We start from the raw sequence: 25,357 nt of genomic DNA, 5'->3' as shown, positions 1-25,357 counted from the left end.
TAAGACCTGTGTATATAATTACTTGAACTGTCAAGGACCTCAAAAAGCCGTGGTAAAGCTTTGGAACGATTTGAATTAGCTTTTAACAAACTATTTTAAAACACCATGTACTTCGGAACAGGTGAATGTTTCACAAAATGATGTTGGCTATGTTAAATATGCCTCTCATTCTCCAATCTTCACAGCACCTGACATATGTTTGAACAGTTAGCCATAAAGTAGGTTATGTAGATTGACCATATCGGTGACGGCAAGAAAAAAATATATATTTTCAAATGGACCAATCAAGCAAGTATTGTATGTCCATTTATTAAGTGATATAAAATTAAGTTCATTCAAGGACACTAATATTTGAATATGTAACTAATATAAGCCTAGTCCTTTGTTGTAGTTACATGCCAACTATTTCCAAACCATTGCTTTCGGAAGAATGTTTCACAAAATAATTTTTACTTGACAACTCAAAAGGTGTTTTAACAGTATCTGTTATGTAAATATGTACCGATATTGAAATGCAGTACTATGTAAATGCCTTTCATTTGCCAATCTCTACGACATGGATGATGTCTGAACAGTGGGGTCAGAACTCCATACATGGAGTGCCAACAAATTATTTTTGAATTAACATATTCAATATTTTTTCATTTGTAATGCACAAATGTAATCATTCATAAAGGGCCTGATTTACGATATTACGCCTTTCAAATGCACTTCTCAGTAGTTGATATTCAGGCTTACTTCATGAAGATGGTAAAAGGCTTTGCAGGAGTGGTTCCCTTGAGTGTGCTGAATAAATGTAATTCAACCGCTAACAAACTTCCCACTTGCTGGCCAACAGATTTTTGGTGGAATTTACATTCAATAGGGTTTTAAGTACATTTATCTTAAGCCTTCCATTTAAATATGGTGTACCTTTTTTTTAATTAGAATTTTGTGGACAGACTATAGAGTACATGGATCAATGAAAGAATGCCATCTACAGTGCATTCAGACCCCTACTTCCACATTTTACGTTACAGCCTTATTCTAAAATTGATTCAATCATTTTTTTACCCCCTCATCTATACCCCATAATGACAAAGCAAAAACACAAAAATACAAAACTGAAATAACATTTACACAAGTATTCAGAAGCTTTACTCAGCACTTTGTTGAAGAACCTTTGGCAGCAATTACAGCTTTGAGTCTTCTTGGGTATGACGCTACAAGCTTGGAACAACATCTGTATTTGGGGAGTTTCTCCCATTCTTCTCTGCAGATCCTGTCAAGCTCTGTGAGGTTGGATGGGGAGCGTCGCTGCACAGCTATTTACAGGTCTCTCCAGAGATGTTCGATCAGGTTCAAGTCCGGGCTCTGGCTGGGCCACTCAAGGACATTCAGAGACTTGTCCCGAAGCCACTCCTGCATTGCTTTGGCTGTGTGCTTAGGGTCATTGTCCTGTTGGAAGGTGAACCTTCACCCCAGTCTGTGGTCCTGAGCAGCCTGGAGCAGGTTTTCATCAAGGATCTCTGTACTTTGCTCCATTCATCTTTCCCTCAATCCTGACTAGTCTAACAGTCCCTGCCGCTGAAAAACATCCCCACAGCATGATGCTGCCACCACCATGCTTCACCATAGGGATGGTGCCAGATTTCCTCCAGACATGATGCTTGACATTCAGGCCAAAGAGTTCAATCTTGGTTTCATCAGACCAGAGAATCTTGTTTCTCATGGTCTGAGAGTCCTTTAGGTGCCTTTTGGCAAACTCCAAGCGGGCTGTCATGCTTTTTGCTGAGGAGTGGCTTCCGTCTGGCCACTTTACCATAAAGGCCTGATGGAGTGATGCTCTGATCTTGTAGATTATTTAGGAAAATGTTAGGGTTAGGAAAGTAAGCATGAATCATAAAAAAATATGTTTGGAGAGCCTTTATGCACGAAATATATTGATTAATAAAAAGTGGTTTGATACAATCCATATAATATTGGAAGGTGGAGAGAAAAGTGTTCAATAGGGGTTGAACAATAGTCCTATAAATCTCCCCTAATTCTCACCAATCATGGACCTGTATGGCAACGCTCCAGTTGTTGTGAACCGTTAGCCAGGTTCCAGGTTTAACCTGCTATGTGGTGGTCTGAGTTCCATACTGATCCAAAATGGGCTACATGTCCTAAATTACTACACAACGTTAGCCTAATATAATCCACTAGTGACCCTCAGGAACAACGACACGGATGTGACAGAGGAACGAAAGGTAACTGGAATGATGAAAAAGGTAAGCTTCAAATTTGAAGAAAACTAACACTAAAGTGACAGTTTAAAATATATATGGGTCTTACTGACCGTGGCTCTCGATAGTGGCTAATATTTAACATGATACAAATTGTAAAATAAAACCTGAGAAAAGCCTGGGCATAGGCTAGAATTGAAACATTCTAAAGAAGAAGAAGATTAAGCGAAGTGGAGTTGTTGTTTCCTACCTTCACCACCTGGGGGGTGGCCCGTCAGGAACTCCAGGACCCAGTTGCACAGGGCGGGGTTCAGACCCAAGGCCCCGAGCTTAATAATGAGCTTGGAGGGTACTATGGTGTTGAATGCTCAGCTACAGTATAGTCAATGAACAGCATTCTTACATAGGTATTCCTCTTGTCCAAATGGGATAGGGCAGTGTGCAGTGCGATGGCGATTGCATTGTCTGTGGATCTATTGGGGCGGTAAGCCAACTGAAGTGGGTCTAGGGTGTCAAGTAAGGTAGAGGTGATATGATCCTTAACTAGCCTCTCAAAGCACTTCATGATGACAGAAGTGAGTTCTACTGGGCGATACCTTTGCTTTCTTGGGTACAGGAACAATGGTGGACATCTTGAAGCAAGTGGGGACAGCAGACTGGGATAGGGAGAGATTGAATGTCTCAGTAAACACTCCAGCCAGCCGGTCCCCACTATGGATGACATCTGAGCCAGCTGCCTTGCGAGGGTTAACACTTAAATATCTTACTCAGGTCGGCCACGGAGAAGCAAACGTGAGTAAGACATTTAAGCGTGTTAACCCTCGCAAGGCTGCTGGCCCAGACGGCATCCCTAGCCGCACATGGAGAATGCTGCTATTTCCCAAAAATTCACTGAGATAATTTTTTCCACTTTCCAGGTTCGCTTGACCTTATTCATGGTTTCCTTGTACATAAAGGTGGTGGAATGATGAGGTTATTACCTCCGCCACTCCTTCATTTCTTAGATCTCCACCTGAACGAATAGAGGGTGAATAACATGCTATTCTCGTGATTAAATTCAAGGTCAGAATATGCATAGGGAGAGATGCATAAGAAGGGAATAAAGTTCCCTTTACACGTAATTAATTCAGGTCGGAATCTGTGCCAAATTTAACTTGTATTTAATTATTTGAAACTGAATTGAATGAATATTGCATTCAGTTTTAAAATGACATTTATATATTCAGTTTCAATTGCATTCATTGTCTGTATTCAGTTTACAAACCATAATTGCAAGTGTTTTTGTTGGTGTACCTTTTACCCCTTTTTCGTGATATCCAATTGGTAGTTACAGTCTTGTCCCATCGCTGCAACTCCCGTACGGACTTGGGGAGGCGAAGGTTGAGAGCCATGCTGTAACGTTCGGCGTCTGAAGATGAGGAATCATCGGACCAAAGCGCAGCGTGGTAAGTGTTCATGTTAATTTATTAAAACAGAACACTAAACAAAATAACAAAGAGAATGAAACGAAACAGTCCTGTCTGGTACAGACACAAAGACAGAAAACATCTACCCACAAAACACAGGTGGGAAAAGGCTACCTAAGTATGGTTCTCAATCAGAGACAACGATAGACAGCTGCCTCTGATTGAGAACCACACCCGGCCAAACACACAGAAATAGAAAACATAGAACACAAAACATAGAATGCCCACCCCAACTCACAAACCAAAATAGGGACATAAAAAGGATCTCTAAGGTCAGGGCGTGACACATGCGTCCTCCAAAACACGACCCTGCCAAGCCGCACTGATTCTTGATGCACTGCTCGCTTAACCCGGAAGACAGCTGCAGTTGTACGGGGTCCGTACAACTGGCGACCGAAGTCAGCGTGCATGCGCCCGGTCTGCCACAATAAGTCGCTAGAGTGCAATGGGACAAGGATATCCGCGCTTCTTAACACCCGCTTGCTTAACCCGGAACCCAGCCGCACCAACCCAGACGGGCCAATTGTGCGCCGCCTCATGGGTCTTCCGGTAGCGGCCGGCTGCGACAGCCTGGGATCAAACCCGGGTGTGTAGTGACGCCTCTAGCACGGGAGGCCCCTCATAATTTCAAGTTTACCAAAGTTTCACATATTTAACTTCTCAGGTGCATTCAGATTCTGTTTTCAAATTCAGTGCTTTAAATTCAGATTCAAAACAAAATGCTGGTACTTTGCCAGGCAGGAAAGGTAGAGGAGAACAGATAGAATCAAACTCTCTGTGGTAAACAGAAGCTACAATGGAGGCACCAATGGAGCAGTTTCTGGCGGTTTTCTGAAGCTAATGTGGCATGTTCAATTTGGCTCTAGCATTTGAACCGTTTGGGCTTTAAGCTATTATGACCCCATTCCCAAGAAAGCTAAGACTCATTAGAAGGGGGTGTGACAAAAAAAATGCCCCCCCCCCATAAGAATATAGTTGAATAGCCCTGTGTAGCAGAGCCTAGGAGAGGCCACTACCACGGACAAAAGCTAGGAGGGGTTTCAAGGTACAGCGGCTCAATTCAAACTTGAGTTTTTATTGCATAAGTTCAAAACAGAAATGCTCAAGAACAAGAACTCTGTGCCCCATCCACGGGACAGTTGAGCTAATGTAGGCTAATGCGATTAGCATGAGGTTGTAAGTAACAAGAAAATTTTTCAGGACATAGACATATCTTATATTGGCAGAAAGCTTAAATTCTTGTTAATCTAACTGCACTGTCCAATTTACAGTAGCTATTACAGTGAAATAATACCATGCTATTGTTTGAGGAGAGTGCACAGTTTTGAACATGAAAAGTTATTAATAAACAAATTAGGCACATTTGGGCAGTCTTCATACAAAATTTTGAACAGAAATGCAATGGTTCATTGGATCAGTCTAAAACTTTGCACACATCAAGTGGCCAAAATCTAAATTGCAGCTGGGCTGGAATAATACATGATGGCCTTTCTCTTGCATGTCAAAGATGATGGTACAAAAAAAATACAAAAGAATGGTTGGTTTTTTCTTTGTATTATCTTTTACCAGATCTATTGTGTTATATTATCCTACATTCCTTTCACATTTACACAAACTTCAAAGTGTTTCCTTTCAAATGGTACCAAGAATATGCATATCCTTGCTTCAGGTCCTGAGCTACAAGCAGTTAGATGTGGGTATGTCATTTTAGGCGAAAATTGAAAAAAAGGGGCGGATCCTTAAGCTCTGTAACAAAAAGTCCTTTATTGAAACAAAAACAATGCGGCACCCCACCTCTGTTTTGGTAAAACGCTGATGGATGGGCCTGGATAAATGTAAACACTCAAATTCATACACAGATCTATGGATGCAAGGACTGATCGTCCATATACAATGTTTGTTTACGATTACATTGTTTACAAACAATGGGGTAAAACAAGCATTATTTGGGGAATTTTTGGCACTTATTGGTAGATGGGTAAAAATATATTCCTTTGAGCATGGTGAAGTTATTAATTACACTTTGGATGGCGTATCCAAAGTGGGGGGCGGCAGGTAGCCTAGTGGTTAGAGCGTTGGGCCAGTAACTGAAATGTTGCTAGTTTGAATCACTGAGCTGACAAGGTAAAACTGTAATTCTGCCACTGAACAAGGCAGTTAACCCACTGTTCCTAGGCTGTCATTGTAAATAAGAATTTGTTTTTAACTGACTTGCCTAGTTAAATAAAAATAAAATCAATATACCCAGTCACTACAGGGATTTCACCATGAGGCCAATGGTGACTTTAAAACAAGTTCAGTCTGCTTTCTAACAGGCACTGGGAGACAAATGTACCTTTCAGCAGGACAATAACCTAAAACACAATGCCAAATATACACTGGAGTTGCTTACCTAGATGACATTGAATGTTTCTGAGTGACCTAGTTACAGTTTTGTCTTAAATGGCTTGAAAATCTATGGCAAGACTTGAAAATGTCTTGCCATAGAGAGACTTGTCCCGGTTCACCTTCCAACAGGACAATGACCCTAAGCACACAGCCAAATCAATGCAGGAGTGGCTTCGGGACAAATCTCTGAATGTCCTTGAGTGGCCCAGCCAGAGCTCGAACTTGAACCCGGTCGAACATCTCTGGAGACCTGAAAATAGCTGTGCAGCAACGCTCCCCATCCAACCTGACAGAGTTTGAGAGGATCCGCAGAGAAGTGCTTGTAGCATCACACCCAAGAAGACTCGAGGATGTAATCACTGCCAAAGGTGATTCAACAAAGTATTGAGTAAAGGGTCTGAATACTTATGTAAATGTGATATTTCAGTTTATTATTTTTTATAAATTAGCAAACACTTTTAAAAACCTGTTTTTGCTTTGTCATTATGGGGTATCATGTATAGATTGATGAGGGGGAAAAAACGATTTAATACATTTTAGAATAAGGCTGTAAAGTAACAAAATGTGCAAAAAGTCAAGGGGTCTGAATACTTTCCGAAGGCACTGTATGCAGAAGTAATTTAAATATATTATTAGTGAAAAAAGCAATATGTTTAAGCTTTACAGGATAGTTTCCTTTATAAACATACTTGTTATCTTCTGTTCAAAGAGGAATTTAGCGTTAAATTACTGTACTATTAACCATAGATGAAGTGGGTCTAGGTATCAGGCTCGAAGGCGCTATTGGACTGCCCTCTCCTGGGGCTGGGCGTCAGTGGTTTGCTGTCTGCAGCCTTGGTTTTCCTCTTGGTAGATGATGATTCTGGGACATCGGGGTCAGAGGATGTGGCTGGTGGTGGGGATGACGGAGCTTTGAACTTCTTCACTAACTTTTTTGTTTTCTTCCCTCTTTTAGATACACAGAAAACAGCCCAAAATGTTGAAAGTGATTGAACAATTACTAAAACCATTTACACTATGTATTTAACCTTAATTATCTAGAATAACGTATAAGCTATTATGTATCTAGTGTAACATACTAAGCTATAACATATCTAGTAAGTACATTTTCTTCCCATTTTCTCACTATGTGGTTAGAAGATGTGTACACAATACATTTAAACAACAGGGTGATATCAGAAGGACTGCTGTGACCTATGAGGACTGTTGCTGTGAGGAAGAGGGACTGTTGCTGTGAGGAAGAGGTCTGTTGCAGTGACTTACGAGGACTGTTGCTGTGAGGAAGAGGGGGGCTGTTGCTGTGAGGAAGAGGACTGTTGCTGTGAGGAAGAGGTCTGTTGCTGTGACTTATGAGGACTGTTATGAGGACTGTTGCTGTGAGGAAGAGGGGGACTGTTGCTGTGAGGAAGAGGACTGTTGCTGTGAGGAAGAGGTCTGTTGCTGTGACTTATGAGGACTGTTATGAGGACTGTTGCTGTGAGGAAGAGGGGGACTGTTGCTGTGAGGAAGAGGACTGTTGCTGTGACTTATGAGGACTGTTGCTGTGAGGAAGAGGGCTGTGCGGAAGAGGACTGTTGCTGTGAGGAAGAGGACTTACTTGGTGGCAGCAGACTGCTCAGGGTCTGTGTCCAGCTCAGAAATGAACTTGAGTTCCCCAGAGACAACAGTAGCAGACACCTGTGAGTGGAGGGATAGAAAATAAGAAGAGAGGGGACAAGGAAATGATTAGTCCAGTAATTCATATAACCTTTGTTACCCGATGGAGAGGAACGAGACAACACACAGAAGTGAGGACTGTATTGGTGGAGGGGATGTCTGTAAAAAAATAATCACCTTGCTACATCACAACCAGGAGACCCTTTAGCTACATCACACAACGATTGCTGAAACAGAACCCACTGTCTCCTTACCTTGGTAGGTGTCAACCTCTCATCTGATAGGTCAGTCCGTTCAGACAGGGCAGACTGTGCCTCTAGGGCATGAGACAGCTCCTCCTTGTAATTCCCTGGGAGTGTGAGATAAAAAGTGTCTGCTGAGTGCATATACTTTAAAAAAATGTAGAACAGATATAACACTCTACTTACGCTCTTCCACAACATAGGTAGCTGCGAGGTATCCATGCTGTCTGTTAGCCAGCAGGCCAAACCACCTGTTGTCTTTGTAGAGCACACGGATGGCGTCACCACACGGTACAGTTAACTCATCTGACCGGTGGGCACTGTAGTCATACAAAGAGACAACCTGACAGAGAGAGAATAATTTAAAAGGATTTAAGAATTATTGACCATGGTGGTAAAATAACTGATTATGTTTAATTTGTCATATTTGATTTTTGGGCACAGTGTGTTCTTGTAATAAAAACATCAACTTACCGTTTGATGAACTGGTACCAAAGAATCTGCTTCTACTCTAATGGCTGTAGACAGATGATCAGATAAGCTCTGAAGGAAGAAAGGGAGCTTTTATAGACTTCAATTACATATTAAACTTCATGCATTACTGTCTCTTTCAAAAAGATAAATATTCAGTCCATAAGACTACAATGAAGTTACCCAATAAAATACACATGAAAGGAAGCAAAGAGAAAAGCATGAATGGCTGCCAAATATAACATTATAATAATGCCTTACTGTCTGTAGCCTGCGAGATGGAGCTCTTCTTAGACGCTCTCCCACTGGGCTGAAACCAGCTGCAAACAGAGAAGAAAAAGTGAAAAAAGTTATGCCATATTAATATATTAAATCTTAGATAAAACTCAAAGCATACATAAATGGTAGAGGTGTGAACACCTACGGCTACAGACACAGGTGAAGACAAGGAGAGGCCCATCTAGGTCTTTATGTACAGTGTACATGCTGCTCTGTAAGGTCCTTAACAGCTCTAGTGAGTCTGGAAATGTTCCGTTTTGTTCATTCTTCCCCTTGTTGTTGGAATGTCTGGCCAAAGCTCACATTCTGCAAGAATTAGTCTTAAGCTCATTCGGTTAAACTGACCCCAATTGTCACAAATTATTGACGACACAGTAGTTCACAGAGCTGCTTAGATTCATAGACCTGTAGCAGTACAATCTGTCTCTTCCGCTTCATCTGCATTGACATGGAAACACTTGACAGTTGAAAACAATATTGTGGAAGCTCCTCTTTAGGCTGGCTTCCACCTGTTCAGTACTTTCAGATCAAGGATCAGTGCAATAGAGGCCAGGACGTGAGGAGTGGACAGATCTTTTTAGAGAAAGGGCCTGTCTGGAGCCGCTCACGGCTCTGGGAGGTGAGGGTTGACTGGGGGATGAACTGAACTCCAAGGGAACCAGACATGGATTAGCTAACACAACGTGCCATTGGAACACAGGAGTGATGGTTGCTGATAATGGGCCTCTGTACACCTACAGTGGGGAGAACAAGTATTTGATACACTGCCGATTTTGCAGGTTTTCCTACTTACAAAGCATGTAGAGGTCTGTAATTTTTTATCATAGGTACACTTCAACTGTGCGAGACGGAATCTAAAACAAAAATCCAGAAAATCACATTGTATGATTTTTAATTAATTTGCATTTTATTGCATGACATAAGTATTTGATACATCAGAAAAGCAGAACTTAATATTTGGTACAGAAACCTTTGTTTGCAATTACAAAGATCATACGTTTCCTGTAGTTCTTGACCAGGTTTGCACACACTGCAGCAGGGATTTTGGCCCACTCCTCCATACAGACCTTCTCCAGATCCTTCAGGTTTCGGGGCTGTCGCTGGGCAACACGGACTTTCAGCACCCTCCAAAGATGTTCTATTGGGTTCAGGTCTGGAGACTGGCTAGGCTACTCCAGGACCTTGAGATGCTTCTTACGGAGCCACTCCTTAGTTGCCCTGGCTGTGTGTTTCGGGTCGTTGTCATGCTGGAAGACCCAGCCACGACCCATCTTCAATGCTCTTACTGAGGGAAGGAGGTTGTTGGCCAAGATCTCGCGATACATGGCCCCATCCATCCTCCCCTCAATACGGTGCAGTCATCCTGTCCCCTTTGCAGAAAAGCATCCCCAAAGAATGATGTTTCCACCTCCATGCTTCACGGTTGGGATGGTGTTCTTGGGGTTGTACTCATCCTTCTTCTTCCTCCAAACACGGCGAGTGGAGTTTAGACCAAAAAGCTCTATTTTTGTCTCATCAGACCACATGACCTTCTCCCATTCCTCCTCTGGATCATCCAGATGGTCATTGGCAAACTTCAGACGGGCCTGGACATGCGCTGGCTTGAGCAGGGAGACCTTGCGTGCGCTGCAGGATTTTAATCCATGACGGCATAGTGTGTTACTAATGATTTTCTTTGAGACTGTGGTCCCAGCTCTCTTCAGGTCATTGACCAGGTCCTGCTGTGTAGTTCTGGGCTGATCCCTCACCTTCCTCATGATCATTGATGCCCCACGAGGTGAGATCTTGCATGGAGCCCCAGACCGAGGGTGATTGACCGTCATCTTGAACTTCTTCCATTTTCTAATAATTGCGCCAACAGTTGTTGCCTTCTCACCAAGCTGCTTGCCTATTGTCCTGTAGCCCATCCCAGCCTTGTGCAGGTCTACAATTTTATCCCTGATGTCCTTACACAGCTCTCTGGTCTTGGCCATTGTGGAGAGGTTGGAGTCTGTTTGATTGAGTGTGTGGACAGGTGTCTTTTACACAGGTAACGAGTTCAAACAGGTGCAGTTAATGCAGGTAATGAGTGGAGAACAGGAGGGCTTCTTAAAGAAAAACTAACAGGTCTGTGAGAGCCGGAATTCTTACTGGTTGGTAGGTGATCAAATACGTATGTCATGCAATAAAATGCTAATTAATTACTTAAAAATCATACAATGTGATTTTCTGGATTTTTGTTTTAGATTCTGTCTCACAGTTGAAGTGTACCTATGATAAAAAATTACAGACCTCTACATGCTTTGTAAGTAGGAAACACTGACGATTTTGCAGGTTATCAAAAACTTGTTCTCCCCACTGTATGTAGATATTTCATTAAAAAATCATCCGTTTCCAGCTACAATAGTCATTTACAACATTAACAATGTGTACACTGTATTTCTGATCAATTTGATGCTATTTTGATGGATTATTTTTTTTTGCTTTCCGTTCAAAAACAAGGACATTTCTAAGTGATCTCAAACATTTGAACGGTAGTGTTGGAATCATGTAGTAACCAAAAAAGTGTTAAACAAATCAAAATATATTTTATATTCTTCAAAGTACCCACCCTTTGCATTGATGACAGCTTTGCACACTCTTGGCATTCTCTCAACCAGCTTCATGATGTAGTCACCTGGAATGCATTTCAATTAACAGGTGTGCCTTGTTAAAAGCTAATTTGTGGAATGTCTTAATGCGTTTGAGCCAATCAGTTGTGTTGTGACAAGGTATACAGAAGATAGCCCTATTTGGGCTTTATTTTTATCCATTATTCACTGTATATTTATTCCTCGTCATTTTTTATTTTACATCTCTGTGTTGTTGGAAAAGGACCCGTAAGTAAGCATTTCACTGTTAATCTACACCTGTTGTCTACGAAGCAGGTGACAAAAACCTTTTATTTTATTTGCACAGTGCACTAACACCCCCTAGAGGAGGTATGTGGATATGACATCAAGCCATTATATAGTGACAACACATACACAAATACCCTAAAATGTAAATATCCTACGCATCAGCGTAATCAAGGTTCCACACCTCTCTTTCCCAGGCAGGGTGTATTTGAGGTGCCGTCAGGAGGTAGACAGCAGACTCCGTTCGTCTCTGGACCAGCAGAGATCATACACAATACTGAGGTAGCCGTTGAAGGCAGCCAACACCATTTCTGAAGGAATCTCATACACTGAGAAAAAACTCATCATCAGCCCTTCAATGGGAAAATGCACTTTGCAGCAAAACACTTGACGGATATCGCAGCATTAACTAAGGAGGGCAGGTTTTGCAGGTGGTCAATTCGGCTTCAGATCACAAGAAGTAAAGTAGATTGGCACATCTATCTAAATACAGCATGCAGTAGAGGAGGGTGAGGGTTAGAGAGAGATCTGATGAGTGGTTAAAGTTGTAACTACTACTACTACTACTACTACTACTACTACTACTACTACTAGCATTATCACGTCATAGTAATGGTAGTTTTGTTAAAGCAGATATGTACATGATCGGGTAGTTTAAGGCCTTTTGCAGTGATGTAAAGGGTGGATGTGTATCTGTTACGGGGGTATCTCCTCCTCCAGCAGTCTACCACCTCCATGGTCTCGTCTCTTGCTCCGGGGAGGAGAACAGAACAGCTGTGGATGCAGTTTACTGTCGACATGCCGCACTCAGTTAGTACCCACAAGCTGCAGGGAACGGTGGTGTAGAAACAGATAATGCAGGTTGTATGACCCGGTGAATGTTTACAGAGTAGCTACATTATTCCTAACGGTTCATAATGCAGGTTGTATAACCCGGTGAATGTTTTCTCTTTTCATCCACCTTGTTTAATTTTCTTATTTTTTTTGCCTTTGGATTTTAAAGATTCTACTCCGTCCTCCTCATCGTGGCTCTCTTGGCTCTTCTCCTTGGACCTCATCCTCTCAGTGATGTCCTCGGACTGGCGACTCTGCAGATCTTCTACCATACTGTAAAGCGAAACAGAATAGATGATCAATAGATGATCTTTATTTTCCATGGTATTAGTTTCAACTTTCAAGTTTTAATGTCACATGCACAAATGCCTTTCTTGCTAACTCAAAACCCAACAATGCAATAGCCAGTCATTTAGGCCTATAGCCTGGTCCCAGATCTGTTTGTGCTGTATAGTCAACTCTTATGGACATTGTCATGCCAAAAATATGACCATAAGGGTTGACCATAAGGTTTGCTAAGATAGCACAAACATATCTGGGACTATGCTAGGTCTTTTACAGCAGGAGTTCTCAAAGTGGTACTTTTTTTTTATTTTTATGAATATTACTAATAACAACAGATTCAACACATTTTGGTCAATGGATCTGTGGAATAAGTTTAGAGTGTGTGATACAATAAAATATATTATTATTATTATTAATTTACAATTAATATGTTCTTAACCCTGGGCAACATGGGCCTGGGATGCTCACAGGGATATTGGTATCCACAGTACCAATTATTATAAATGCATTGTATATTAAGCTTTAAAATTGCAGTTTTCTCTCTGCCTCATGGAACAAGTTGTAGAATTGCAGGATATTAGCGTTAAAGCTGCAACAACAAAAAAATCTATCTGCCCCATGACAAAATGTGTAGAATTACAGGAAATTAGCTTGAAAATCGCTACATTTTCCTTCCCAGGGCCTGAGACTTGGTTCCACGCACTGCCGAAGTCATAGTAAAACTCTGTGTATGCTATTTTTATCTCACTCGAGTTGTGTTCTGATTATGAGGGGGTCCCTGATGAATTTGCTATCACAAGTTGTCCCCGTCCCCAAAAAGGTTGAGAATACCTGCCTTACTGCTTCCTTACAGGTTCATACAAACCTCACTGGAGTTATGAAAGTTCATCCTGCAAGACTTCTACACACCTTGTCTCCCTCTCAGAATCCAATGACGACCTCAGCTTGTTCTTCTTCTTCTTTGCACCTTCATTATTTAATGTTACTGCTTCCTGAGGGGCAGCGTTGGTCTTGTCCGTTGTTGACTTCTTGTGTACAGTCTTCTTCACGGTAGCCCTCTCCTCTTCCTGTGTCATCTGCTACTGGTACTCATGGAGTAACTCGTCCTAGGGTTCTAACGCAGCCCCACTCTGGGCCCCAGACACCTCCTCCTCTCCTCTTCCCTTTATTATTCTTTCTCCTATGTATATTCCCAGGGTCTTTCGACTCCAAGGAGGCCTTGGATTTGGCTGTTTTGGCATTTCCAGCAGTATTGTCAGTCTGGTCGATCTAAATGTTATAAGTGTCCTCCTGCTGCACTGAGGCTGGAGGCAGCTCCCTCCACTCTTCCTCTTTTCTTTGGATGGTTGCTCCTTCTCCTAGTCCTGGTTCCCGTTGTTGTTGTTGACCTTCTCTGCTACCTCCCTCTCCCTGAGCTTGTTCTTGGTGAAACAAGGGCTGCCCTGGTCAGGGTCATAAGTGTTCTGGAGGATAGTCTCATTGTCCTCTGTGTCTTTTCACAAGGTCAAGGTTATGTTTCAAAGTCTGGAGCTGAAAGATAGGAGTGAGGATGCAAAGGTGAGAACAGGATGTATGTGCATGGACGTTAATTCACAGGTACCATGCACAACAAATATTGTAGGCTACAACATTATCAAACTTAAAGTGATTTCAGCCCCCAAGCATTCTCGATCTGACCTATTCCAATTTGCCACAATACTCTCCTGCTCTGGCTGAGCTGGACTCTTCTTCTTCTCTGAATGTAGCCAGGTCAGTGTATATCTTAAAATCCTCATAAATTAGCTAACAGGGTACAATACAATGTTATGGGTCTGATTGCAAGCAACGGAAGTTTTCTAACTTTGTATTTGACCAGCCTGCAATCTGCCTAGCCAGTCCATCTTGACCACATAGGGTAGGCCTACTGAACTGATGAAAGACAAACATAGATAGCTAGCTAGTTATCTTCTTTGCAAAAAGCTGTAGCTAACTGGCTGGCTAGCTGACCGTTACAGTATAGTTAACGTTAGCTAGCTGATAACGTTAGCTAATCAGCTAAATGAATCTGGCTAGCTACAAGGGTCACCACAATGATGCCAAGCTTTACAGTGTCTTGCAATATTGTTTATTTAAGTGAATGGACATGTAAACTAACATCAACAACATGTAAAACATACAATAGACCACCATACGTGAGTAAACGACAGTGATTGTGACCACCGGCTCCGTTGCGATGGTTTCCAAAACAACAACAGCGATTAAAAAAATCTTGTGCATGACGTTTCAGTTATGGTCTTTGATTTGATTTCACAATAAAAAAATGTGTACAATGTCACTTTTTTTCAGATATAATGTTTCCCTGGAGATTACATTTGAAAATGTATCCAAGACATTACACATATGTTTTTATTTTTCTTGTACAATAAACAAAAACATATATAGACAAAAACAATAGACAATTTAACATTTACATACATACATTTCAACATTTATTACACGTTTTCATCAGCCATTATTACCCATTTCTGAATCTACTCTGCAGAACTCTACTTTCAAAAGCAATGAATTAATAGCAAAACGTATATGCATTTATCTTTTATGTATTCATAATTTTGTATTTTAAGGAATGTTGAATCATATTTCGTTTTATATACATGCTCAGAATGAAACAAAGGAACGTGCAGTCCACTGGGCGAGAACAATTATGTCACGTGGCGTCTTAAACTCTCCATGCACTTTACAGGTAATGCCTTGGGACTGGCAGGCAGGTGCATGTCTTTCTTTGTTCCAGCAGAGACACGCAAATACATGGCTTGCGAAGAAACTACCACCTGAGCACTGCTACTGGAATTCAACGAATAAGTAACATATAGCCTATATAACGTGTATATTAACAATATATATGTTATACTATAGTGGAATGAATGTTGATTTCACTTTGCTTTGGAGATGGCCACCGGAATATGTGAAAAGTGTGCACAACTGCTAAAGGACTTCGTTGCTTATGTAAAGAGATTGCCATCTGAACTTGTACAGAAGATAACGGAGTGTATAAAGAACCTGTCAAGATGTAGCTGTCTGCGGAGGAAGAGAGCAACTGTTGCATCCTATATCTCAGAGCAGCACGAGAGACAGGCTGCTCGTGCACTACTGAACCACCTGGACACAGGTATAGGTATTCTAAATGGATGTGTACTCGTGCACACCAGTCGAATCAAAGTTTTAACTACACTGCTCAACCCAGTATTGTCTACAGGCATTAAATACATAGGAGCATCTGGGAATCATGGGTCAGCATCACAGGAGGTTGGTGGCACTTTAATTAGGGAGGACGGCTCGTGGTAATGGCTGGAGCAGAATAGGTGGAATGGTATAAAATATATCAAACACGTGATTTCCGTGTTTGATGTCATTCCATTTGCTCCGTTCCAGACATTATTATGAGCCGTCCTACCCTTAGCAGCCTCCACCGGTCAGCATTCATTTATTACAGGTCAGTCGAACACACCTCGGTCAGTGTACTGTGTTTAAGTGTCATTTTAAGTAGCATATCATGTTAATATTTGAGACAGATTGTTATTATAAAGATTTCTATTCCATTGTAATAGTATACTGTTTTGTAGTGGCTGTGCAGTACAGGTCTACCATCAGTTTATCTATTCTATTGTAGTGATATGCTTTGTGACAGAAGTGACCAGTATTATGAAAATGTCTGACCAAATGTTTTCCATGAGGGCAGGAAGATAAGAATGGATTCCCCCTGTTACATGGAGGAAGCCAATAGGTCTGTAGGCAGAAAGCTATCCTGTACAGCCTATAACTCTCTATAGGTAGTTGAAAATAAAAGAACATGATTGGTGACATGATTGCCTCTCATCCTGTCTTGTTGCAGTGGATTATCCTCTACCTGTTGCTCTCCTGGAGCCATACACAGCCCTACTGCTCTCTAATGACATGGAGGTACAGAGGATCACCACTCTGTCCCTGGTTCATCTGCTAGTGAAGAACAAAGGTATGTACACACAGACACACACACATGCACTGTCTCAAGGTTGAACACTGTACTATTGTCTTCCAGTGAGTAAGGAGCAGGTGATTGAGACAGGGATGCTGATGCCCCTGCTAGAGATGCTCCAGTCTGGGGACACCACTGTCCAGTGTAACTCCTGCCAATGTATTGCCTCACTGGCCTCCTCAGGTTGGTGGACTAGTGTTTACTTTTGATTTGAATTATATTGATCCCCAGACAGAAAATGAGATGTCACTGGCTGAGACATGACAACATCACTACACATGACGACATACACACTTTATTGATCCCCAGCCAGTGACTAGATATTGCTGGCTGAGACATAACACCACCACTACACACGACGACAGACACATTACAACATTAGTGCAACAAAGTGCTGGTGCTATTGTCAATGAATTTCTTGTTTACAATCGATAGGATCAGGTTTCTCGACATTTGCTTTCCCCACAAACTGATTTACTCTCAGATAAGAAGCTAAGCACAACATGTATGATATCCCTGCTGAAAGATGTACACGGCTTCTTGCTGGTTAATGAAAGGTGAAAGGCATGGCACATGTGGGACGTCGTGTTCCATGTATTCTAACCCAACATTCTATTCTAACCCAACATTCTATTCTAACCCAACATTCTATTCTAACCTAACATTCTATTCTAACCCAACATTCTATTCTAACTCAACATTCTATTCTAACCCAACATTCTATTCTAACCCAACATTCTATTCTAACTCAACATTCTATTCTAACCCAACATTCTATTCTAACCCAACATTCTATTCTAACCCAACATTCTATTCTAACTCAACCTTCCATTCTAACTCAACCTTCCATTCTAACTCAACCTTCCATTCTAACTCAACCTTCCATTCTAACTCAACATGACTCTGTTGTCCAAACTAGACATGACATTTAATCAGTATTTTTTTGTTGTTGTTATTGCCTCACATTTATTTAGACTCAAACCGGGAAGCTATCGTGTCAGCTGAAGGGGTGATTCCACTACTGGTTTTAGCCAAGTCTTATGATCCCCAAGTCCAACAGAATGCAGTCTGGGCCCTTTTAAACCTCACACAGTCTGGTAGGTCTGCACAGAACTATGTCCACCAATACATAATGTACTGTACACCCTGTACTATGCACACATCTCAGGTTGCTGCCACATTCTGGGTTGTTGCTGTATTGATATGACCACAGTGGGTGGAGTTCAAATGACACATTAGTTGGCTGTGATCTAATTGTTTGCTGACATTTCAAAACAAGTGACGCGTGTCACTTAACCATAGAGATCAATCAAGAATAGATAGATGGATGGGTTTATTAATGTGGTCCCAACATAACCCTCATAACTAATTTCTATACATACTGTAAGTTTCCATATCTGACCATTATTGTGTCTGCCTTTTACCTTTCCATTAATCTTGCATTACATTAGCCTTCATTGCTGCTCTTCTTTCTAGAGAGGACGATGGGAGTGTTATGTCAAGAAGGAGCCATTCCTGTACTGGCACTTCTGTTGCAGTCCTCCAACTATGAGGTCCAGGTAAAACATCCACTGTCACTGTCTCTTGCCCTCAAGCCAAATATTGCTGTTTTATAACCACATCAAAGTATCTATGTGCTGCAGTTTTTTGTGGTTATTTGTTTAAAACAATAGTACGGTTATAGCATGATGACCAAGCGTGTGCTTATTTTATCCCAGTGGTCTTCAGCCTGAACTTCTTTTGTGCTCTGAACTGAACTGATATTCTGTCTGTATTTTAGTTCTACAGCTGCTCTGCCCTGAGCAATATAGCCACTGTCCCGGGCCATCATCCCAAAATGTTGGGCATTGGAGACCGTTTTTTGTTGAAGTCTCTGCTGACACTCATGTCCTCATCAGTGCCGAAGGTAATGGTTGGTCTTAAAGGGATACTTTGAGATTTTGGCATTCAGGCCCCGTATCTACTTACACAGAGTCAGATGAAGTCGTGGATACCATTTTTATGTCTCTGTGTCCAGTATGAATGAAGTTAGAGGTAGTTTCACCAGCCAATGCTAACTGGAGTTAACGCAATGCCTGGAAGTCTATGAATATCTACTAGTATGTCCAACAGATGTTACACTTTCACACTGAAATGTATTCTGTCATGAAATGTTTTCCTACTCAACCTTAGGCCAAATGTTTGTATTTTATTTCTAGAATGCATCCCAAGCTTGCAGATGCCTCCAAATCCTTTCAGGGAATGGTAATTCTAACGTTTAACCACAGAACACACTCTGTTATTGTTTTAGGCACATATTCAACACAGATTGTACAGAGCCTTGTGGATTGGATGCCGTGTTGTGCTTTGTTTTGTAGTTGTGACCCAGGAGCAGCTGATGTACCTGAACTGTGTGTTGCCTCTGAAGGCCCTGCTGTGCTCTGCTACTCCCCCGCTGACTGAGTCTGCTATAGCACTACTGGCTGAGCTAGCCACACACCAACCCAATAGAGTGAGATTTTTTTAAACTAGATGTTGATGGGCGCAGCTGTAGCTTAAAGGTTAGAGAGGTGGGCTAGTATATGGAGGGTTGTTGGTTCGAATCCCAGGTTTGACATATCTGACAGGATTCTATCTATTATATAATGATGCTGGTGATTACAATCTATGTTATTTGTACCGATGTTAGCAATCCGCATTCATTGTGTTTCCCTCTAGGAGGGCCTGGTGAATGAGGGCCTGGTACAGGTGATAGGCCAGCTGCTCCTCTGTCACAGATCCAGCTCCATCATCAACCACAGTGTTGTTACCATCACCAACCTCAGCAGCACCAGCGAGGGACAGCAGGTAATAACGGCTGCCATGTCGTTCACTCACTAGAATATGAGGCGTTGTTCCAATGTCCACACTACCATATGACGTAGAACGCATGCCCATAACATTGCTTCATTCTTACTGGTCTGCTAGTATGGACATTGGAATGGAGATGTGGTTTCCATCTATATGTTCAGTCACATGTTAACTTTTATCAAACCAAGAATGGTCCTTTAAGATGAATATAGAGACACTGACCTGGTGATGTCATATGAATGCAGTGATCATTGGAAGCCATTTTAAATGCATTTTCATTTATGTGGACATGGGATGATCAAGCCTTGTGTTGTCTACAGGCTGTTATGGACAGTGAGTGTGTAACGGGACTTCTCAAGGCCCTTGTGTCCAGTGTGACCTCAGAGGAGACCGTTCTATGTGTCACTTCCTGTTTACATCACCTGACAAGCTGGGGTGAGAATACAAGCAATTCCTAAACCAGTTTAATTTATGTCACCTCACCTCTATTACAACTTTTCTCTTTCCTTTTCAGACTTACTTCAGTCTCATTTGGCCACAAAAATTACTCCTGAACATGTTTCAAGTCTGGTGAAGTTCTCTGCACAAATGGACAATCTAGAGCTGTCCTATAGGTCTGCTTCCATCATCAGCAAACTAAAGATGAACGGTAATATGCATGTATTTTGTTTGTTGTCTAGTCCCTTTATTTTATCTGTGACTAGCACAATGATTGATAGTGTAATACTTGCAATAATAAATATATTTTCTCTTAAATGCTATACTGTCTGTATCAGCAAGATTGTCCCATGTGTGCTCATACAGATGGGCTATGTGATGTACATACATTCACTGAAAACCCACACACGGTTATATTAACAGTATTGCACTTTTCATGTTGCCTACTTTTGGCCAGCTAAAAGCCGTACCACCGATCAAGCAACATTATGGACTAAATGTTCAAATCCTGTTGCTGCAGGATTATTTTGCTCTTACAATATACAGTACCAGACAAACGTTTAGACACACCTACTCATTCAAGGATTTTTCTTTATTTTTTACTATTTCCTACATTGTAGAATAATAGTGAAGAAATCAAAACTATGAAATAACACATATGGAATCATGTAGTAACCCAAAAAGTGTTAAACAAATCAAAATATATTTGAAATTCTTCAAAGTAGCCACCCTTTGCCATGACAGCTTTGCACACTCTCTCGCTCTGTGTCTCTCTCGCTCTGTCTTTCTCGCTCTGTGTCTCTCTTGCTCGGTCTCCTCTCAACCAGCTTCACCTGGAATGCTTTTCCAACAGTCTTGAAGGTGTTCCCACATATGCTGAACACTTGTTGGCTGCTTTTCCTTCACTCTGCGGTCCAACTCATCCCAAACCATCTCAATTGGGTTGAGGTCGGGTGATTGTGGAAGCCAGGTCAACTGATGCAGCACTCCATCACTCTCCCTCTTGGTCAAATAGCCCTTGCACAGCCTGGAGGTGTGTTGGGTCATTGTCCTGTTGAAAAACAAATGACAGTTCCACTAAGTGCAAAGCAGATGGGATGGCGTATCGCTGAAGAATGCTGTGGTAGCCATGCTGGTTAAGTGTGCCTTGAATTCTAAATAAATCACTGACAGTGTCACCAGCAAAGCACCATCACATGTCCTCTTCCATGCTTCACGGTGGGAACCACACATGCAGAGATCATCCGTTCACCTACTCTGCGTCTCACAAAGACACGACGGTTAGAATCAAAAACCTCAAATTTGGACTCATCAGAACAAAGGACAGATTTCCACTGGTCTGATGTCCATTGCTCATGTTTCTTAGACCAAGCAAGTCTCTTCTTATTGGTGTCCTTTTAGTAGTTGTTTCTTTGCAGTAATTCGACAATGAAAGCCTGATTTCACGTAGTCTCCCCTGAACAGTTGATGTGTCTGTTACTTGAACTCTGTGAAGCATTTATTTGAACGTATCCTTTGCAGCAGAGGTAACTCTGGGTCTTCCTTTCCTGTGGCGTTGCTCATGAGAGCCAGTTTCATCATAGCGCTTGATGGTTTTTGCGATAGCAATTGAAGAAACTTTAAAAGTTCTTGAAAATGTCTGCATTGACTGACCTTCATGTCTTAAAGTAATGATGGTCTGTCGTTTCTCTTTGCTTATTTGAGCTGCCATAATATGGACTTGGTATTTAACCAAATAGGGCTATCTTTTGTATACCCCCTACCTTGTCACAACACAACTGTTTGGCTCAGACGCATTAAGAAGGAAATAAATTCCACAAGTTAACTTTTAACAAGGTACACCTCTTAATTGAAATGCATTCCTCATGACTACCTCATGAAGCTGGTTGAGAGAATGCCAAGTGTGTGCAAAGCTGTCATCAAGGCAAAGGGTGGCTACTTTGAAGAATCTCAAATATAGAATATATTTTGATTTAACACTTTTTTGGGGGGTTACTACATGATTCCATATGTGTTATTTCATAGTTTTGATGTCTTCACTATTATTCTACAATGTATAATATAGTAAAAATTAAGAAAAACCCTTGAATGAGTAGGTGTGTCCAAACTTTTGACTGGTACTGGAGGACAAATTAAGATCCTAGATCTGTACATGGATTTTTTTTCTTGTTGCTCATATATCATACAGAACATGTCATTCAACTACTGACGCCACACTACGCTGCCATCTCTGAATATCTCCTGATGTACCTCAAGAACCAGGAAGTGCGATTCCAACAGCTGAGTATTGTTACTCTATGCAACCTCAAGAATGGTTCGTCATGGTTTTGTAACAACACTTTAACCAGTCATGCTGTCTATGCCTAAAATACCACATTTCTGTGCTTAATGTCAATAGCACTACTTTCTAGTCAGTTATCCTGAGAAACATAAACTGAAGTGCATTAACATAAGGGCAGGTACATGCAGTTATAGTCAATGGCTTGTTGTTGTGTTATACTATGTAATGCCCTGCTCTGCTATGCTATGTCATGTTGTTCTCCAGACGGAGAGTTTTCAGTGCTGATGAGTGGTAGTGTGCTGGAGAAGCAGCTAAAACGGGTGCATGCACAGACGGAGCAGACCAGGCAGTTACTGCAGGCGATTCAGATGCCTCCATCCTCCTGACCTGTCCACTGGAGCTGTCTCTGCTTCAGGACACGGGCTGACACCTCTCCGCTTCAGGACACGGGCTGACACCTCTCTGCTTCAGGACACGGGCTGACACCTCTCCGCTTCAGGACACGGGCTGACACCTCTCCGCTTCAGGACACGGGCTGACACCTCTCTGCTTCAGGACACGGGCTGACACCTCTCTGCTTCAGGACACGGGCTGACACCTCTCTGCTTCAGGACACGGGCTGACACCTCTCTGCTTCAGGACACGGGCTGACACCTCCCTGCCTCAGGACACGGGCTGACACCTCTCTGCTTCAGGACACGGGCTGACACCTCTCTGCTTCAGGACACGGGCTGACACCTCTCTGCTTCAGGACACGGGCTGACACCTCCCTGCTTCAGGACACGGGCTGACACCTCTCTGCTTTAGGACACGGGCTGACACCTCTCTGCTTCAGGACACGGGCTGACACCTCTCTGCTTCAGGACACGGGCTGACACCTCTCTGCTTTAGGACACGGGCTGACACCTCTCTGCTTTAGGACACGGGCTGACACCTCTCTGCTTCAGGACACGGGCTGACACCTCTCTGCTTCAGGACACGGGCTGACACCTCTCTGCTTCAGGACACGGGCTGACACCTCTCTGCTTCAGGACACGGGCTGACACCTCTGCTTCAGGACACGGGCTGACACCTCCCTGCTTCAGGACACGGGCTGACACCTCTCTGCTTCAGGACACGGGCTGACACCTCCCTGCTTCAGGACACGGGCTGACACCTCTCTGCTTCAGGACACGGACTGAGATGTGGGACATATCACTGTTTGAACTGACTTGCCATTACCTTTGACCCTGACAATGATTATTGTGTCGTGATTATATGTTTAATGATGTTGATGAGGCATTTTATTTTCTGAGTGATTACATTGTTGTGTTCTAAGCATTTACATCCATATTGCACTTGTGAACAGGGGGAAAAGAGGTCTATTATATTTTCATTTTTATACAGATTCAATGCTTTTACAGTTGACAAACCATTATTTAATGCCGCGTTCAGGTGCTAGTCGGAACTAGGAAACTTTACATTTCAGACTTCCTAACTGGTTGTAGCTTCCTAACTGAACGTGCCGTGTTCAAGCAGTTAGCAAGTCGAACATTTCAGTTTCCTAGCACGTGAACGAGGCATTTATACAGCGTGTTTGGAAAGTATTCAGACCCATTGACTTCTTCACATTTTGTTACGTTACAGCCTTATGCTAAAATGGGTAATAAAAAAAAAAAAGATCCTCAATCTACACACAATAGTATGAAAAAAATATCACATTTACGTAAGTATTCAGACCCTTTACTCAGTACTTTGTTGAAGTACCTTTGGCAGCGATTACAGCCTCTAGTCTTCTTGGGTATGACGCTACAAGCTTGGCACACCTGTGTTTGTGGAGTTTCTCCTATTCTCTGCAGATCTTCTCAAGCTCTGTCAGGTTGGATGGGGAGTGTCGCTGCACAGCTATTTTCAAGTCTCTCCAGAGTTGTTTGATCGGGTTCAAGTCCGGGCTCTGGCTGGGCCACTCCCAGACATTCAGAGACTTGTCCCGAAGCCAATCCTGGTTGTCTTGGCTGTGTGCTTAGGGTCATTGTCCTGTTGGATGTGAACCTTCTCCCCAGTCTGAGGTCCTAACCTGCTCCAGAGCGCTTTTCATCAAGTATCTCTCTGTACTTTGCTCCATTCATCTTTCCCTCGATCCTGACTAATCTCCTAGTCCCTGCCCTGAACAACATCCCCACAGCATGATGCTGCCACCACCATGCTTCACCGTAGGGATGGTGCCAGGTTTCTTCCAGATGTGACGCTTGGCGTTCAGGCCAAAGAGTTCAATCTTGGTTTCATCAGACCAGAAAATCTTGTTTCTCATTGCCAAAAGGTACCTAAAGACTCTCAGACAAACTCAAAGCAGGCTGTCGTGCCACTCTACCATAAAGGCCTAATTGGTGGAGTGCTGCAAAGATGGTTGTCCTTCTGGAAGGTTCTCCCATTTTTACAGAGGAACTCAGGCGCTCTGTTAGAGTCACCATCGGGTTCTTGGTCACCTCACTGACCAAGGCCTTTTTCCCGATTGCTCAGTTTTGCTGGGCGGCCAGCTCTAGGAAGAGTCTTGGTGGTTCTTCCATTTAAACTTCTTCCATTTAAGAATGATTCAGACCACTGTGTTCCTGGGGACCTTCAATGTTGCAGACATTTTTTGGTACCCTTCCCCAGATCTGTGCCTCGAAACACAATCCTGTCTCAGAGCTGTCCTTCAGTCTCATGGCTTGGTTTTTCCTCTGACATTCACTGTCAACTGTGGAACCTTATGTAGACAGATGTGTGCCTTTCCAAATCATGTCCAATCAATTGGATTTACCACAGGTGGACTCCAATCAAGTTGTAGAAACATCTCAAGGATGATCAATGTAAACAGGATGCACCTGAGGTCAATTTTGAGTCTCATAGCAAAGGGTCTGAATACTTATGTAAATAAGTTGTTTTTTAAAATTTGTAATACATGTAGAAAAATGTATACAACACTGTTTTCGCTTTGTCATTATGGGGTATTGTGTGTAGATTGTGTAGATTGTAATTTAGAATAAGGCTGTAACGTAGCAAAATTTTGAAAAAGTCAAGGGGTCTGAATGCTTTCAGAATGCGCTGTATGTGGACAGGAGTGCAGAGTATGAAACAAGTGACAACCTACTC

At 42.3% G+C, this 25,357-nt stretch overlaps 1 protein-coding gene and 1 pseudogene across 1 annotated transcript; one reads left to right on the top strand and one right to left on the bottom strand.

The window, feature by feature from the left end:
* Positions 1-6,482: 6,482 nt before the first annotated feature.
* Positions 6,483-15,493, bottom strand: LOC139563505 (uncharacterized; annotated as a pseudogene).
* Positions 15,439-25,294, top strand: LOC139563607 (uncharacterized). Its single transcript, XM_071382438.1, has 13 exons — positions 15,439-15,852; positions 16,576-16,695; positions 16,762-16,881; positions 17,673-17,795; positions 18,175-18,257; positions 18,479-18,604; positions 18,897-18,942; positions 19,056-19,189; positions 19,396-19,524; positions 19,848-19,962; positions 20,042-20,176; positions 22,154-22,279; positions 22,511-25,294. The coding sequence occupies exons 1-13, from the start codon at positions 15,633-15,635 to the stop codon at positions 22,630-22,632; spliced, it is 1,599 nt and encodes a 532-aa protein (XP_071238539.1). The 5' UTR covers positions 15,439-15,632; the 3' UTR covers positions 22,633-25,294.
* The last annotated feature ends 63 nt before the right edge of the window (positions 25,295-25,357 follow it).

Source organism: Salvelinus alpinus, chromosome 34, assembly GCF_045679555.1.
Source record: "Salvelinus alpinus chromosome 34, SLU_Salpinus.1, whole genome shotgun sequence".
NCBI lineage: Eukaryota > Metazoa > Chordata > Actinopteri > Salmoniformes > Salmonidae > Salvelinus > Salvelinus alpinus.
This window is presented reverse-complemented; position numbering and strand designations above follow the sequence as displayed.

Coding starts and splice junctions, on each gene's coding strand:
- LOC139563607 (XM_071382438.1), top strand. CDS start 15,633: ATGGCCACCGGAATATGTGAAAAGTGTGCACAACTGCTAAAGGACTTC. Junction 19,190..19,395: donor CCACACACCAACCCAATAGA/GTGAGATTTTTT, acceptor GTTTCCCTCTAG/GAGGGCCTGGTGAATGAGGG. Junction 20,177..22,153: donor CAGCAAACTAAAGATGAACG/GTAATATGCATG, acceptor TATATCATACAG/AACATGTCATTCAACTACTG.